General features: G+C 42.0%; 2 protein-coding genes across 2 annotated transcripts in view; one reads left to right on the forward strand and one right to left on the reverse strand.

The window, feature by feature from the left end:
- The window catches only part of LOC101756907, a 4,839-nt gene extending 441 nt beyond the window's left edge, over positions 1-4,398 (forward strand). Inside the window, 6 exon segments of the mRNA XM_022829668.1 lie at positions 3-113; positions 116-345; positions 991-1,455; positions 1,586-2,605; positions 2,898-3,030; positions 3,254-4,398. Of these exon segments, the coding sequence (XP_022685403.1) occupies positions 3-113; positions 116-345; positions 991-1,455; positions 1,586-2,605; positions 2,898-3,030; positions 3,254-4,203 (2,909 nt within the window). The 3' untranslated portion in view covers positions 4,204-4,398.
- Positions 4,399-4,473: 75 nt separating this feature from the next.
- Positions 4,474-17,676, reverse strand: LOC101754712 (calcium-transporting ATPase 3, plasma membrane-type). The gene is made up of 21 exons (XM_022829669.1): positions 17,352-17,676; positions 16,647-16,819; positions 16,097-16,270; positions 15,724-15,847; positions 15,526-15,626; positions 15,297-15,383; positions 14,805-14,900; positions 14,407-14,527; positions 14,167-14,295; positions 12,342-12,433; positions 12,123-12,234; positions 11,363-11,733; positions 11,018-11,253; positions 10,664-10,778; positions 9,839-10,213; positions 9,202-9,256; positions 7,122-9,073; positions 6,874-7,032; positions 5,797-5,968; positions 5,429-5,727; positions 4,474-5,139 (listed from the first exon to the last, which is right to left on the reverse strand). The coding sequence occupies exons 1-21, from the start codon at positions 17,437-17,439 to the stop codon at positions 4,882-4,884; spliced, it is 5,289 nt and encodes a 1,762-aa protein (XP_022685404.1). The 5' UTR covers positions 17,440-17,676; the 3' UTR covers positions 4,474-4,881.
- Positions 17,677-17,962: the final 286 nt, after the last annotated feature.

The raw sequence follows: 17,962 nt of genomic DNA on the forward strand, positions 1-17,962 counted from the left end.
AGGGAGGAAGTTCCTCGCGCTCGTGCTCGGTGTCAGCGAGGGGATCGCCAGGGAGGGGCTGGAGCTCGTCAGGGCGCAGGTGGGGATTACGAACGCCAAGCGCGCGGCCGTGGTGGCTACGGTGAGGTCGTGTTCCGGGCGTGGAAGGACGGGGGCTGGGTTAGGGGGGATGTCGGGGAGGCCTTCCTGCAGGGGATGGTGGAGGCTGCTGTGCATGCTGGGAGCAACGAGGTGGCCAAGGCGGCCAGGAAGATCATTTGGGTGTTTGTTGAGCAGAGGGCGGTTGCCGGGGTTGAAAAGTTGGTGTTCCGGCTTGCAGAGCCTGTGCTGTTCCGCTCATTGCAGGTATATATGCTTTGCCTTATTCGTCTCTAGTGGTATTGGCACTGTGTGACACTACTGACTAGTAATAATTCCAGCAGGAATGGGATGAAATGATAGATAGTAGAAACACTGAGTAGACTTTGCTTACTCTGTTGATTATGTTACACTACAGTTTACTGAATGTTGCTGACACATCAATGCCATATATAAGCTTGGCTGACCACAACAGACTTTTAGACTGCACTATGTGCTAGGTTGACAGCAGGACGGCACCCAGTGCCTAGTTGCGTTCCTATGCAGGCTACTCGGTGCTGAGTTCACACATTAATGAGCTGAGAACTCGTTCTTTAGTATGATTAGGTTTATCATGAAATGTAAGAAATTATTGATCACTATGATACTCTAATACTGTGAGCAGTGTATTATATTCCTCTCATGTCCCAATAAATCATGAAATGACAATGGCAAACCGATAATTTTAAATTGAATTTCAACTTGATTTGTTAAAAATTGAAGTAATTATTCGATCAGTTTTCTGCTTTACAGTTCAATATTGGAAGCATGTATTATGTTGCACTAATGATAATATCTACTGAATTGGTTATTCACATTTTAACCAAAATTTCGTTGCCTTATCTGAACTTTATTGTGGATACTGTTTTGCAGGTTGCGAACTCCAATGTTCGCCATAATGCTTTACATCTACTATTAGATTTGTTTCCCCTTGAAGATCCAGATGTGACAAAGGATGTTAATGATCCTCTTATAGAGAAGCAGTTCTTCTTGATAGACAAGCTCCTCATGGATGATTACCCAGAAATACGAACAGTTGCAGTTGAAGGAATCTGCCGTATTCTTAACCAATACTGGGAAATTGTCCCTGCCCCAACCATTTCGAAATTTCTGAGTAAAATTGTTGATGACATGTCCAAGGATTCTTGCAATGAGGTTCGGCTGTCAACGCTAAATGGTCTCATATACTTGCTTGACAATCCACAGAGTCATGAAATACTTAAAGTTCTACTCCCACGATTAAGCGATATGATCTCAGATACTGCTCTGTCTGTCAGAACTGCTGCTGTTGATCTTCTCTTAGCTATTCGTGATCTTCGATCTTTCCAATACAATAAGGTATAGTACTTGTTACAAACTATGCTATGAACTTCAATAACCTTAACATCTATAATTTGTTCGGTTAAGCATATTAGAGTGTTTTTTAATATCTTCATGTAGGTTGTTTATATACCTTTCTCTGCTGCAGGTTGTTGGCCTGGGTACTCTATTGTCTTCACTTGCAAATGATCATCCCCGTATTGCTCAAAAAATTACAAAGCTCCTCATTCCTTCTTATTTTCCATCAAAGTTGAGCCCAAAAGAAGCATGTGCTCGCTGTATTGCACTAATAAAGAGGTCACCAGCAGCTGGGGCGAGATTTTGTGAATTTGCTCTGTCTGAAGGGTCATCCCCAAGGTCTATTGTTGAGCTAGTCAAATTCTCTATTACTCTTTCGTTATCACGAACAGGACTTAACTCAGACCAGATTGATGGTCTTATTATTGCTTCTGTCAATCTTATAAAAAGCTTATCTGAGGAGCACTCTAGTTTGTCTACTTTGCGAGAATTCTTAAATGCGAAGTTAAGGTTGGTCCTTCAAACCGTTGTTTCTGAGGGTGCCCGGGCTGCTCTTCTTAGTATTGCTCCAGTTGTTTTACCTAATAATTTATCTGTGCTTCATGAAGAATGCATGGGTATAGTTTTGAATGCTGCTAGGATTTCAAAGCAAGAAGAATGTCAGGAAGCTGCGCTTGCAGCACATAAGTTGATAGTTTTGAGTGGTTGTTGTGATGAACTGTTTGAAGCACTGACAGATATTCTACAATCTAAAGCCTCTGAGTTTGCTGAGATCTATGGACTTGAACCTCCGCCATGCCCCGTCGCACCTTCAAGGAGGAAGAAAGGGAAGTTACTTAGGAAAACGCAAGCACACGACCATATTCTTGGAAAGGGGTCATCCAAATCAAAAGTCAGTAATGAAGAGCTTGCTGTTGCAGCTGGGGCAGCATGGCAGATCAATGAAATAGTGAAAGCTGAAGAACTTAGAGGTTCCTTTCTGCAATCTTCTTATTTGGAAATTGCATTTTCCTCTCTGAAGGTCATTTCGCAAGTCTTTGTCGAGCAGTGCCTATATTTGGACTCTTTAGACCTTGCACCTGTGTTGGCCTATTTGAGTCTGGCTACATATAATGCCCTTCCAGATGTTGATCCTGGAAGCTGCTCTGAGGTGCGTTCCACTTCCAAATTTCCACCACACTTGGATCTCACAGTTTGTACTAAAATTTTGATATCTAGTATACTCATCAGTTGAAACTTCACTGGAAACTGGTAATAATATTTATTAATTGCACTTGTGTTCATAGCTTTCTGATGGTTACGTATCAATCTTTTTCTTTTACCTTTAATTGTTAAAGCTCTACTTTATCTTGCTATACGTTTTGTTCTCAGCAAATTCATTGTTTCGGTAATCAACTGCCAATCAGTGTATCTTTTGTTCTCAGTAAATTTCATTGTTTCAGTCATCAGCTGCCAATCGGTCACTGGATCATCTGCTGAATTGTTTCGACAAACTTCTAAATGCACCTGTTAAGAATCCACCATCAAAGTCAAGAGCTACACGCTCAAAAGATCAGCAGAAAAGAGCATCCGAAGGTATAAATATACCACATTTTACATTTTCAGATGTGAAAAGTCTATTTAAACTGACTCTTGCATTCAAAACTCTAATTGTTTCTATGATCTTCTGAAAACAAGGAAAAGGGTGTAATTCACCCATCCATTGTCACCAGGATGTGTGTATTTAAGTGTAATGTTATGGATACTGCAGAATTTTGCCTGATGCCTCTTGACTAAGTGGGTGATGTACTTTATGCAGGAAACACAGTGAAAGGCACAGTTAACGCAATTATGCTGGGCACTTCAATTCTCAAGTTTATCATTGACACAACCACCATAAAGCTGGTCGATGATGATAAAATAAGATGCCTCAAATTCGCATCATCCTACACAAAATATGCAATATCATCCATCAAAAAGCATCAGGAACAGGGCTCATCTTTCAAGGGAGATGATCTGAAGGACGCCCTGGTGCTTATACGAAGCTCCTTTACATACGCAGCCAAGATAATCCATTTGGTGCTATCAAGCTCAACTGAGGAGTCAAGCCCTCCAGAGGAGGTTTTCTTCCTTGCCAATGATCTTCTTGATCTTGTGCCCTCTGTTGAGTCCTTAGCTGGCTCAAGATTTGCACTGAGCATAGTTTCTGCTTTGAAGCAATGGCTACCTGTTCTCATATTGGGTCTCGTATGTCGCTGGATCATGGGACCACAGAATGAAATGGCTGCCAACTCCTGCCACTTTGGTGACTCTTGCTTACCACTGTGGGTCACCGCTGTGGCAAAGAATGAGCTTCTTGATGGCAAAGAGCCTGTCCAGGATGAGCAAAGTGACCAGGCTGCAGAGGGTGAGGACTCGCCTTCATCTAGAAAGCTAGCAGAAATGATGGTGATCCTCCTGAAGAAAGGAAGCCCCAGAATTCTTGACTGTGTGGGCAGAGTCCTCCTGTCCACCCTCCAGTTAATGTTGCAAAGATCAGAGTACGACATTGTCTTGGGCATTACTCGCTTTGTTTGTGCCAGGTTACTTGGGAACAACACTTCGGCATTGGAAAAGCTGCAGCTTACCCACGACTCTCTTCGTGAGAATTTCTTGGAGATTGATAGGTGTGTCAGGGAGGACCTTGTTGATGACGATGGTTCAAATGATACGAGGCAGCTATTGGAGAGCACAAAAGCGCTGATAAGATCAGTTCTCCCTGAAGTCTGATGTACATAGTATTAGGCGGTAGCTGGTGAGCTGAAGTTGTAACAAGTGTCCAGGAAGTGAAAGTAGGCAATGCTCGCTGACTAAGACCATTTGTGGCAGCAACTGGGAATTATGTACTTACACGCATGCATAATGCATTTCTGTATATGTGCATTCATTGTTGCTGTTCTGGTACATCCCAGGGGCAAATTTCAACCATAGCATCACCAAAGCTAGGACCCGTGTGTGATTGGATAGAAAAGCTTTGCCGTTGACAAGTGAAAATTGTAATGAACTATGCTAGTGATATAACCATTGTTCCATTCAATCTACAATCGACTTACAATTGACACAGGTACATTTCAAATTACTGTAACCTACACTACATGCCATTTCAAATTACCAAATGGCCAGCAGCATACAAAGGAACTATTTCCAAGGGGAAAAATAACTGTACAGTTAAATTAAACATAAATTCTGCTATATGTTTGAGCACCAGCCCTAGACTCGTGGGTCCTCATCCTGGTGGAGAAAAACCAAGGGAACACAGTATCTGTTGCACCCAATCCAAATGTTTCTTTGCAATTTGCTGTCAACCTTGGGTCAGTGCTTCTATTCTCATGCATCAGCTCCAGGAAGAATATATCACTGGGAGTGCGGATCATCTAACCATATTTGGGAAATGGTGAACCTGTATTATTACGCTTCTTCACGCGGTTCTATGGGAATCAGTTTGATGGCAGCAGCAATGGGCATCCCAAGGAGGCCAAAGAGAACGCTGACAAGCCACTGATGCTGGGTGAGAGGCGTGGTGTCGGCAAAATCTCCTAGGAACTGGACAATGATGAACTGGAAGATGACGGTGCCAGCGAGGATGGCCATGAAAATAGAGTTATCTGGAAGGCCCTTGAGAACGTTGATCTCGTCCATGTCCCTCGAGCTTATCTCATTGAACACCTAGAGGCATACATAGATTCAGTAAAAAACATATGTAGACGAGTTAGCAGTTAGTTTACCATTGGCTCCTGGATTGCAACATAATATAAAGAATTAACAATTTTCATTGGTTCCACTTCGGCAAAGTGAACAAATGCATAGAAATAATGGACAGTGGACAGTGGGACATCTTCTTCCACTGTTCGAAAAAAAAACAATTTGGACAGATTCCAATTCTATTGTTTCTGCTTCCTGTCCTATACTAAAGGATGCTGAACAAAATGAGAGGATTTCTTAATGGCTGATTTACCTGGCAGAAGACAAAAGTGTTGAATATGATTGTATTGAGGACAATATCACTGTCTGAGCCTTCAAGCCCAAAAAGGTACTTCCCTTGAGTTTGTAGATACCACATGACCGCAAATTGGAATATTGACTGACCTAAAATATTCCTCCACATTACTTTTGTGATGAATTTCCCTGCCCTTCCAACCGGTGCTTTTTTCATTAAGTTATCATCAGGTGGTTCAGTGGCAAGCGCGAGTGCTCCTAGGGTATCCATAATCATGTTAACCCAAAGAAGTTGAACAGCTGTCAATGGAGCATCTCCTGGAATGAGAAAATGTAAGTCATGGGATGGAGATGATAAGTTAACACAATTGACTAAATAGAATATACCTGTAAAGCACGCAGAACAGAAGTTAACTAGCAATGCAACAACATTAACAGTCAGCTGAAACTGCACAAACTTTTGGATGTTGACATAAACAGAGCGTCCCCATTTTGCAACCGTTACGATGGTGGAGAAGTTATCGTCCAGAATCACAACATCAGCGCTCTCTTTTGCCACCTGTGTAAAGTAATTTACTGAGTCTGGGAGTAAATGTTTGTGCCCTGAAACCTAGACTCCTAGAATGTTAACCAACACTAGTTATTCAGATTATGGAGGATATGGAAGACCTTATTTTTCAGGGTTAAAAGGAGCCAAAAGGAAAAAAAAAGGCAACCACAGCCAGTAGAGCCGCAAGTTAAACCAACCTACAGCAATACAGCCTTATATCAACAATGGATTGGCCTCCAGCAACTTTACATGTTATTTTTTATGGTTCAGGAGGAATAATTGCAGGAAGTATCCCATTTTTCCTAATTTTTAAAAATAAACTGGCATATGTTTATTTTATCAAACTGGTACTGGCAATTACAGGAAAACCCTGTATTTCACTGAGAACTAGTTGATGCTACCAGAAATCCTTGACAAGCTATATAGGTCACTGTTTTCCTTGAACCACCATCACACAACATCATATGTCGATGAAATACACACCATCAGATGCATGTGGTAGCTTCATCTATGAACTTCAGCGCAGGGCCTTGGTAACAGAATATGAATATATTCATCTACATCATCAATGGGTTTCCTCTAGGAAAATCCTTCACTGAGAATGCAGCCATTACCAAATATACCATGAACACGTGCAAAAAGTACTGTACTGCTGAGAAATCAGTTGAGTAAACAGATGATACTGGAAGTAGGAAACCAGAGTACTGAGGATAAGAACTGAAGAAAAGCTTCCGCTTCTTTGTTTATTCTCTCTCATAACAATTAAAGAATGTAGATGGATAAAAATATCTGGACATGATGTCAAGATTCAGGTCACACTTAACTTGCAATAACTCACAATTTTATGTAAAGAAAGATTTATAGAGATGTAATATCTCAAGGATATGCTACTCATTACTTAGTTATGTTATTACCTCAGTCCCTGCAATTCCCATGGCAAGTCCAATATCTGCCTCGCGTAGTGCAGGCGCATCATTTGTACCATCACCAGTCACAGCAACAACCTCATTAAATGTGGTGCGCAAGTGTTTCACAAGTGTAAGTTTGTCAAGTGGTGAAGATCGGGCCAGTACCTTCAGTGCACAGGCATACTCCAACATAAGAATTTCCTAGATGAATAAAAGCTTGCAAGTCAAAGATAAACATTAGATAAATGGTAAACCTGAATCTTTGGAATCAACTCAAGGAGTTCTTTAGGATTTTTCTCTCTGAACTCAGCACCTTCAATGGCAAGACCATCCTCAGTAAGTATACCGCATTCACGAGCAATTGCCTTTGCTGTATTTATGTTGTCACCAGTAATCATTCGAACCTCAATGCCAGCAGACCGGCAGGTTGCCACAGACTGCCTGACGCCCGGACGAACAGGATCTTTGATACCAACAATAGCAATGCATGTGTATCCTTGTAACGGTGTTTGCTCATCCATGGAAAAGCCACCATCCATTTCCTTATAAGCTAGGCAGAGTGTCCTAAGTGCTTCTTTAGAAAAGGTTTCAATGATACCATTGAGTTTGTTTGTAGTTGTGTTATCGAGGGCAACAATACTACCTCTGGCATCTATGAATTTATCACAGGCAGCCAAGACTACTTCTGAAGCACCTTTACAATGTGCACGGTATCCTCCTCCAGGAAGCTCAAGAACAATGCTCATCCTCTTTTTTGTTGAATTAAAAGGGTCCACCTTAACAATCTTGTTTTGCTGCCGCATTTCTTTAAAGTCTCCACCTATTAACAATGCAAAGTCCAACAAAGCCACCTCAGTTGGGGTCCCTAATATTTGACGGTGCCCATCTTGGTTAATCACCACTTCACCCGCAGTGTTGTTAAAAATAGATTCCAGAAGAATTTCCAAAGCAGCTTCTGGGAGTTTGGAAGAAAAGTTAGAAGGTGCCGGTGGATTGTTCACTTCCATGGTGTTCCCGCAGATGCAGGCCTTCACGACAGACATGCGATTGGTTGTTAGTGTTCCGGTCTTGTCACTGCAAATGATAGTGGCTGAGCCCATAGTTTCACAGGCAGCTAATTGTCGGACCAATGCCTTGTCGTTCATCATCTTCTTCATTGCAAATGCAAGGCTCAATGTGACTGCTAAAGGCAATCCCTCGGGGACAGCAACAACAATGATTGTAACTGCAACCGCAAAATGTTGCAATATCTCCAGCACATCATCTCCAGACCAGCTTAAAAGAAGACAATCAAGGTATTTCTGGGCAACTAACCCTTGTGAGAGGACAACGAAAGTCAAGAGGGCAAAAAATAGACCAATATTTCCGATAATAGTTGCAACTCCATTTAGTTTGACCTGTAGTGGAGTTTCATCATCCCCACTTTCAGTGATGGCAGCCATTAGTTTACCCCACTGTGTTCGCATCCCTACTGCAGTAACCAACATTTTGCATGAACCGTCTAGAACTTTGGTCCCTGACAGAAGAAAAGGGTTATCTTCATTTACGAAAACAGGTTCACTCTCCCCAGTTAGGCTGGACTCATTGATCAATACTGAATACCCAGATATAAAGAGGCCATCTGCAGGAACCTGATCTCCAACTGCTAGGTGGACAACATCACCAGGAAGAAGATCATCTATCAACATCCTTTGTCTGAGGCTGTTTCTTGTAACTTGAACAAAAATTTTCCTTTTCTCTTTGTCCAGATCCCTGAATTGCAAAGACTGCTGATAGTTACTTGTTGCAGTAACAGAAACAACCAGGAGGATACTTGTAATGATTCCAATGCCATCATGCGCACCTTTTGGCCATCCTTCCGTGGCAATGCCAACAACAAAAGATACGAGGGCACATGCTATAAGAATTACAAGAGTGGTATCTTGCAGTGCTTCCCACACAAACTCCCATAAGCTGCGGGCTTCACTCTCTGTGAACTTGTTCACTCCGTATATGTCCTGCCTTTGATTTAGGCTGTACTCAGCTGTATTAATCCCATACGTCAACGATGTTGCCAACTTGTCTGCAATTCCATCCAATTGGCCATGCACAGCCAACTTTTTAGTGTCACGACTTTCGACAATTGATGCCAGTTCATCGGCAGAAATCTGAAACCCAGCAGCTTTGACACCTTCAGAAAGAGAATACTGAGTCTGAAGTGAAACACCTGAGTAGATGTGTTTTTGGCAACACGCTTAGATAACAGCAGCATTGGAGACTGGATTTGCAGTCAGAAAATGTGACATCTTAGAGTCCAAATTACATGATGAAGCAAATGAACCATTGTGCAATTACCATGTTCACTCTGCAGTGTGGATTTCGACACAAGGACAGCAAAACGTAGCTTCTCCTGCCACAAAAGAAGCAGAGGCAGCCATCAGTTTTGCTGAAGTAAAATTGACGCACGTTTTTGTTGCAAAATGGTCTTCGTACTAGCAAAAATACCTAAACTTCTAGGGAGGGTGGAATTATAATCAGTTTAGCCCTTGCTGTTACAACGCATAGAGGAGACCGATGGGAAAAGAAAAGAGACAACTACGATGCAAAGTTTGCTTCGCTATTCGAGAAAAAAAGTATTTGTGTATCGAGGCATCACTTGACAGTAAGCAGATTAATGTGAAACTTTACCACAAAAACTGAAAACGCTCTAGAACAAAACAGGGGGTACAGTTCCGAGCTCCGCAATCAAACAAATGAGAGAAGTGTCAATCTGTCAGCGACTAACTAACTAGGCAGTAAATGAAGCACCGATCGCATCGCATATATCGACCGTCCCACTGCAGTGCGAGAATTTTACAGAAGAACCGCAGGGTAAAATTTACGGCGCAGACTGTTCCATGAGCTACGATTTCGACCAAGGCCGCCTAATAAACGAGAAGACACACACAAACGGATCATCGACAAAGCTAAACGCAGGGTGAGAGATACGCACACGGTGGGCTCGCTTGCAGAGGTCGTCGGCGGCGAGGGGCCCGAAGCGGAGGCGGTTCCTGGGCCGGCGCAGCGCGGCCCCTAGCCCCGACCGCGGCCATGGGACACGGCCGCCGGGGACGGGGAGGAAGGGAATTCGGGGGAGGGGTCCCGGCCGAGCGTGGACGCTGCCTTGCATCACTACTGCCTTCCCCTCTCCGTTGTGTTGGGAGACCTCGCCGGCTTGTGTCTGCGAGCTGACTCTTCTCACCACGTGTACAATAGGAACTGGGAGTGAAACGGACTGACAGGTACACGCTTTTGGTCGCCCCCGGGATCCGCCCAAGGAATGAGATTGATTGAACCCGGATATTTTGTTACCATTTCTTTTCTCTAACTTTTCGTTTGCAACATGTCCTAGATAATATTCGTTTCAAAATATCCTAGATAATATGACAAAAACCAGTTCTACTACATCACCGGTGCCTGAAAGTGACTTTGGGAAACAGGGCTGTGGGTCCCACAAAAGCGCCATTGCTTGCTTGGACCTCAACATAGCAAAGTAGCAAACTCATATATTGAAAAATAAAAAATAATCTTTTTTTAATAAATAAGCATCTACTTTTACTATGACCTGCTGTAGATGTCCTGTGTAAAATGTGAGAATACATCGTTGTGTTTTTGGACTCAAATTTCTGGAAGTCTTTACAAGGAGCGTCCTTCCACAGCCACCAGCAAAGAGCTGAACTGATATTTACATATTATTACTCTCAGGAAGAACAAAGTTACACGTACAACACTTGCTAGCACACAAATGGCTACAAAATCGCCAGTAAATTCTATCTTACAAGTTCTTATTGCACTTTGCAAAAAAGGCATCAATAGGAATATGTTTTCCTTCTTTGGAAGACTTCAGCTTTTTCTTGGGTGTGGGTGTAGTAGAGCATGATCTTTCAGCGAGCCTGCTGGAGACAATAGAAGACAGACAATGGAGCTATGAAACAACCATTTATGTTCAAACAATGATGAAAATTAAAGTTAATTAAGCACATACTAATATTGTAAAAAGACTGCCATGTAAAGATGAGGCAGAATCCTAATGAACGCTAGAATAGCTGCAACCAGTAAAAGAATTCTACGATGCAACTTGGAACTGCAGCAGGATACAACTTATTTGTGAGGGCTGTCAAAACATAAATACCTCTCGTTAGAAATGGGTCTTTTACTATCCACTGTTTCTTCATGCTGTAGCGATTCAGCCAAATGAAAATCCGAATGTTCTTGCCTCTCCTCCTCAAATCCTGGAGGTAGTTCAAACCCACAAATAGAGCAAACGTAGTCATCAATCCATAACTGCTGACCAGGTTTACTTGATGAAGCTGTAGCTTCATGACTGGTCAACTGGCAAACATCATCAAACTTCTCAGCATTCATAACCTGAATGAAAAGTAAGATTCACTTATTGTACTCATGTACGAAGACATGGAAAATAAAACTCCACCCTTTTCTTAGCTACCAAATAACAAGAAATTTTTTTCAGACAAACCTTTGCACTGGGAGTGACATCATCTAGCTTTGCTTCACCTAAGGCATCATCAATAACTGGGTTGCTTAAGACAGCCTCATTACTGTAACTGACTAAATTCCTTTGTTCTGGAATGAAAATGCTCTCATCGTGCACAAAGAAATCCTGTTGATCTGTCGACGCACTAGTTCCAGCATCATGTACCAAGTACTCATCCTTGGTTGTCACACTAATAGGACTAATATCCTGCCCTGAGGTATTAGTGCTACTCTGAACATTTGCTCCATTGACATTTAAGTCATTGCCTGATGAGCGAAAAAATATATCTAGCGTCTTTTGTGTTGAAGTAGATGAATCATCCTTCTCATCATGAAGCTGAGACATCCGCAACCCTATTAGTTTGGAGTAGAGTAACTGTCAGGTCAGCTTCCCAAAGTAGCAAGAGCATGGAAATGTCAAGTGCCACTTAATGAAACATAGTTCAGACAGAATATATAACATCAAAATATGGACAGAAAACATGACGAAACCATTGCAGTTCAACTTATAAGGTAAATGAAGATGCACCATGACAGAATCATATACTTTAGCTGTCAAAGCCACTAGATGAACTTGAGGATAAGAAAAAATTGTAATAAATGTTCCAATGACAATAATATTCCAGTAGGGGTGGTTGTCATGTGAGTAGTATTAGAGGTTAAAGGCCAAACTTGTAGGAGTTCAACATAATTGGTAGTCATTAGCTTGGTTGAATAAATAATGTAGATGTGCACAAACTTACCCATCAATCTCAAAGAAAGAGGCATTTCAGCCTTAAGCAACTTCGTAGCATAGATCAGGATGTCTTCCTTGGAGTTGATGTATCCTCGTGTAGTTACTGCTCTTGTTCGAACCTGATTCAGATCGTTGATCAATTTAGTGATAAGTGAAACAGAAATCATCTACTTTGATTATGTTTACAGAAAATCAGTCAACAACAATATGGATGGGAGAACCAAACCTCAAAATCTGCAGTCTTTAGTTTGAGTGTTAGTGTCTTCCCCTTCAAACCCTCCTTTTGCAAATCATCCGTTAAGTTTTCAGCGAGGTTAGCTGAAAATAGATAACATTGTGGCGAGTCATGCATCGAAAAATTGTTAAGCATGTGTTTGGATAGAGGGTTGAAGTGGGTTGGGACGGGTTCAACCCACTTGGACCCATGTTTGGTTGAGAGTGCATGTGGGTTGGAGTGGCTCCAATAGGGAATATTCCTTGTAGATGCGGGTCGAAACGATTTCTCCAAAACGAGCGGACCGTTCCGACCCAGATGGATGCCATCGCTCCTCCGTCTTGCGTGTGCGTCGTGCGAGCGAGCGGAAGCAAGTAGGCACGGGGAGGAGCTTGAGCGGTTGAGCGGGTGGAGCAAGATGGGACGGCGCGGCGGAGCTGCACGACGCTGGCGGGGGGCCGCGCATGTGAGCTGCCAAGGGATGCGCTCGGGGGGCCGCGCATGTGAGCTGCCAAGGGATGCGCTCGGGGGGCCGTCCCAAGGGAGGTCCGCCGCCAGTTGACGCCGTCCCTGCTCTGTTCGGCAAGGGAGCGCGGGGCTGGGCGGCTGGCACGGCACGAGGACCAGGTGGCCGACATGGGCTTGGACGGCAGTGGCGAGGAGGCTCAGATGGTGGAGCAGGCACGAGCGGCCTCGAGCTCGAGCACCACCGCAGCCCCTTTGCAACCCCGTTGTGGCTCCATGGATTCTGGCCAAAAAAACATCAATTCCCGTCATCCTTGTCGTGGATTTGTGAAGATGGATACTCAAATAAGTTCACAAGAGATAAAGGAAGCTCCGATTTGGATTAATTGAGTCAAGACTCACTAGGATAGACAAATTTCTCTGGAAGGGCGAGGATTCTGGAGCCCCTCCAGTCCATCGTGGGCAAGTTCAAGCCTGGCCGTGCAAGCTCCTCTGTTGTGGGCGAACTCAAGCCCGGGAGCGGCACCAGCTGGGAGGCATCGGCGCGTGGGAGCAAAGGCAAACGGAGGTGCGGGGAGCACAGCCAGGCGGGACGCGCGAGCGGCTACGTGGGGAGCCGCGAGGCTGCATCACTCGGCGTGAGGAAGACGAAGGGGAAAAAAGAAATAGAAGACGCTGACAAGCGAGACCCACCGGTGCTTGTTGTTAACGGTGTTAAAATGACATCCATCATATTCCTCTCAACCCCTCCAACCAAACAAAAAACTAGAATGAACCCATCCCTTGCAACCAAAAATGAGATGGGTTGAACCCAACCTAGAAAAATAGGATGAACCCGACCCATCCCACTTGGTCCCCAAGCCAAACACATGCTAACATATCACATTAGGTGTAGTAGCACATGGAAGTCATGATGACATCTATAGTGTTTTACACGAAAAGGTAGCAGAATATACCACCAAAGAACCCACAACAAAACTATGGATATACAGATATATCGTAGGAAATGGCCTGTTCACATAATACAAAGAAAAATCTTTGAAAAATCTTATTATTACTGCCATAAATAAGCATGATATAGCAGCAGTATAAGCAATCTTCGCCCGGAAAAAAAACACTGTTCAAACTGACCTCTGAAGGTGCTAAAAAAACATCAATAATGCATTATAAATTGTGCCATTCCTAGTACTTCGATAGATCGCATAATGCAAAAGAATGTAAGCAAGAGAAGATATTGCTTGTAGAGCAATCAGCCTTGTGTGAGAAAACCAAGTTGCTTAAGCAAAATAGATGTTTATAAATGGTAGGATGCCAACACTTGATTATATAGAATCATCAGGCTAACCAGTTACAGAAATAAGTTATAATTTACCTAATTTGTCGAAAAGCAAAGAAGAATCACTTGTTGCTGTGAAAGTTCGCTCACAGCTTATACTTTTCCTTTGCCTTTGCTCTGGAGTTTCTGTACCTCCTAATCCAAGACCAACCGAAAGAAAGAAATCTGAAGACATGGATTCCAATTTTAATTCTGAGATCTTGCCTGGAATAGATTAATATAGCTTTTCTAAAAGCTTGAAACAGAATATCTAACAAGGGTGATTGACATACGGACCAGCTGAGCCTTCAGAAAAAAGAGCACATAAGAAAGCAGCCTTTTGCAGCATCTCCTGACATGTACTGATTCCGAGAACCTGACATAACATCTGCTCAGTCACCTTACCTATGCCACCTATCTGCATACAAAGATCTTCAAATAGCAAATCAGCTATTTTTTTTTCACAGATATCCAAATGAACAATATTACATAATAACTGAAGAAATAAAATGTGAGTTCATAAATGCATAGAAAAAACCATTATCAAGAGTCTGTACACTGGTTACAATACATCTTTGCTTACGGCATAAATAAATGATCAAATATGAAGAGGAAAACAAGAACAAATAGGCAAGTAAAACAAAAACAGAACAAAAAGGAACACTTTTTAATATATATAGCAAAAATTGAAGTACCTTTCTTATAGGCAATGTAGATACAAATGTCAATACAGCTTCCCGGTCATTTGGCAAAATAAACTGTCCATTGGGCTTGTTAATATCAGAACAAACCTAGCAAAGGGATAAAAAATGCAAAAGGAACCTTGTGAGTTTGCTCTAGGATAAGGAACACCAATATGAATAAGAACACAAGAGTCAAGACTGTTAAAAAATAAATAAATAGGATTAGTAAACCAAAAAAAGATCTCCAGTCATGCGTGCTAAACAACAGCTTAGATTGCAACATACATTGGTTATGTACTTATGCAAAACAAACACTACCAGTAGCCAAGGACAAGCCAACTAGGTTCTGTTTATTACCTAATTTTGTGTTAACCCAACAAGATAGTAGCTAAAAGCCAGATAAAGAAAAGAAATAGGTAATAATAATAATAACAGGAACAGAATGTTGCCACTTTAATGACAAAATTCAAATTATAAAAATAATAAATAACTTCAAGTTCTGACCTTTGCAATCATGCGGTTTGGAGCAACCCCAGCACTACATGTTAGACCAGTTTCCTGATGAATGGCAGCCCTAAGTTCAGTAGCAACCTAAGAAAACCAGTGATGTAATCAGTAAACTTTGTCATGTGGTACAAGAATGTTAGATTAACATGTGAGGTGTGATAAGCAACTCAATTCAAATGCTCCTAGTAAGTAAAGCACTGTAACAATTAGAAATGTTCACCGTTACCTCCTCTCCTGTAATGCCTCTCTCAATGCAGACATTTGTTATATTGAGGTATGCTTCATCTAGACTTGTTGCAATGAAGCTGGGATCGTATCTCTGGAAAACTAAGGGCACCAATACTTCAATAATCAGTTCATATCAGCACATTATCTAGCATTATAGTTCTTTCTGTAATGATTTAATTAATATTGTTTTACAAACCTTTTCTTGTCAGCTCACTATAATGAGTGTACCTCTCAAAATTTGGCCGGACAAAAACCAAGCCAGGACATAGTTTACATCCAATAAAACCAGGCATTGCTGCACGAACACCAAATTTTCGTGCCTGCATCAGTTAATCAATTAAACTATACATTAGATAAAAGTGGAATACTGTTTGTACCTTTACTGACAAGGGTAAAAAAACTTTGGTCAATCCAGTTTTCAGTCTATTATACAAGGATATCCAACATTGAAATTTTGATCGACATTAGATCTAAAGCTATCATCTTCAAACATGGAAATCAAACACATTATTTAGAGTAATCAAAATTAAAAGATTTGTGTTTATTCCAGGATAAGTTAGTATGTTCACCTCATAACTGGCAGTAGCTATCATAGACATACTACCAACTGCTAATGGTTTTCCCTTCAAGGATGGATCCTCCAATGTCTCAACAGCAGCATAAAAGGCATCCATGTCAGTGTGAAGCCATATCTTTGAAAGATCCCGTGAAGCCTCCAACTCCAACATTTTCTTTTCAGCAACCTGAAAATTATGTTGTCATGTAGGGACAAAAACATTAGGGAGGAAAATAAAAAAGCTATTAGTAAAATATGCCACGCACGTACATTGGCTTACTACAGTGTCTGTTTGATGCTATGAATCAAATAGCTTTATAACCATGAACCATAGCTCAAATGAGGTTAGGTTGGTAAATGTACTCATGCAAAAATGAGTATTTCAACAGAGCACAGATGCACAACTAAACGTTGATGAATTGACCACTTGATATTAACCTGAAGGAATCACATATTTTGTTGTCTTCTAGTTTTGTTGTATAGCAATATGTAAGCATATAGTCTACAAATTATAAAAATTAAATGGCAGACAAAAGCTAGCATGGAAATGTTTTAGTCCATACCTTCTGAAAATGTGATATGTCATTATCAGTCAGTGTTGCACACTGTGCACGGAGATATTCAATCTTTTGTTTGGTCAATGCCTCCTTCCTCTGCTCATTTTCAAAATACTTTGAACCCTTACTCATTTCATAGATTACCTTCTGCACCTTCTCTTTGTCAACTCCCTCCATTCCTAATGCAACAGCACAAGAGAATAATTTACAAAAATCTCAAAGAAACGTTAGAACATAGAACACATTACACATTTATAGTTATAGTGGCCATGATTAACAAAGTACTAGTCTACTGGACAAAAAGAACTGTGGACAAAAGGGGAACACACCAGTCAGCTCCGGTTGCCTTTCAAGGTAATCTCTATTAACGTGGAAAATTCTGATTCCAAATTATGTAAAGAATAAAATCACAACATTGTTGTTCTCTTGAAATGTGTTAAGATTCCACTCTTACAATTTTATCACACCATTGAACTTCCCCCATTGACTCAAGAAAACAGATGGAACTAATACAGTATCAGATACACATCTAACTTGACTCATCCAATGGCAGAGTGAAAATCAGTTCCAATTTGTTTCAATGTTAAGCGGCCCAATTATTAAAGTACGTCTGGAGAAAATTTATGACGTAGGGTTCGAAGCTGGGGGCCGAGCCAAACCCCTGAAAACCCCAAATATTAAGGGAACAGAAGGAAAAAAGCACGCCCGTACCAGCTTTGGCGTTGGTGTACGCGGTATGGTAAGACTGCCACGGCCGATCCCCTCCGCCTTCCGCTGGCGTCCCCGCCGCGGCCGACATCGCTGCGGTCTCCGACGAGGTGTTGACCAGAACAGGGGTTTCGGGGGCGGACGCGCGAGCGAGAGATGGAGTGAGTGACTCCCGGGAGCCCTCCACGGTCTGATGTTACACGCGCGGGAGAGTGGAGGTTGGGGGCAGGGGTTGGTTCCGGCGGCGAGGCCTGCTCCGCCGCCGGCGCGCGCGCGTGGTAACGCGGTGGGTCTGTACACGGCTACGGTTGCCAGACTAGAATGAAAATGGTCCGTTTACGTTTTGTGATCGAGGAGACGGGCTAAGTGGAAGACGTCTGCCCACGAACTGCTAAGTTAAAAAAATTTCACTCGTGACCTTAAATCTAAAATATATTCTTCCAAAATATTTTAGAATACTTACTACATATTATAAAATAAAAATAACTTTCACATGCCCACTTCATTATTATTATACCTAAATTTTAGATCTTCACATGAATAGCACCACCAAAACAATCTCCACCGCTCCTTTGTATTGTCACTTTGTTCAAAGTCATACACCCATGTGTCAT

The sequence above is a fragment of the Setaria italica genome, chromosome IX (assembly GCF_000263155.2).
Source record: "Setaria italica strain Yugu1 chromosome IX, Setaria_italica_v2.0, whole genome shotgun sequence".
NCBI classification, from domain to species: Eukaryota; Viridiplantae; Streptophyta; class Magnoliopsida; order Poales; family Poaceae; genus Setaria; species Setaria italica.

Bases quoted from the DNA above. Each gene is read 5' to 3' on its own strand.
- LOC101754712 (XM_022829669.1), bottom strand. From the start codon at position 17,439: ATGTCGGCCGCGGCGGGGACGCCAGCGGAAGGCGGAGGGGATCGGCCG. The intron at 15,627-15,723 runs GTTTGTAAAACA...TGGTGCCCTTAG, and splicing joins TAGTGAGCTGACAAGAAAAG to TTTTCCAGAGATACGATCCC. The intron at 7,033-7,121 runs GTTTACCATTTA...TGTGCACTGAAG, and splicing joins AGTTGATTCCAAAGATTCAG to GTACTGGCCCGATCTTCACC.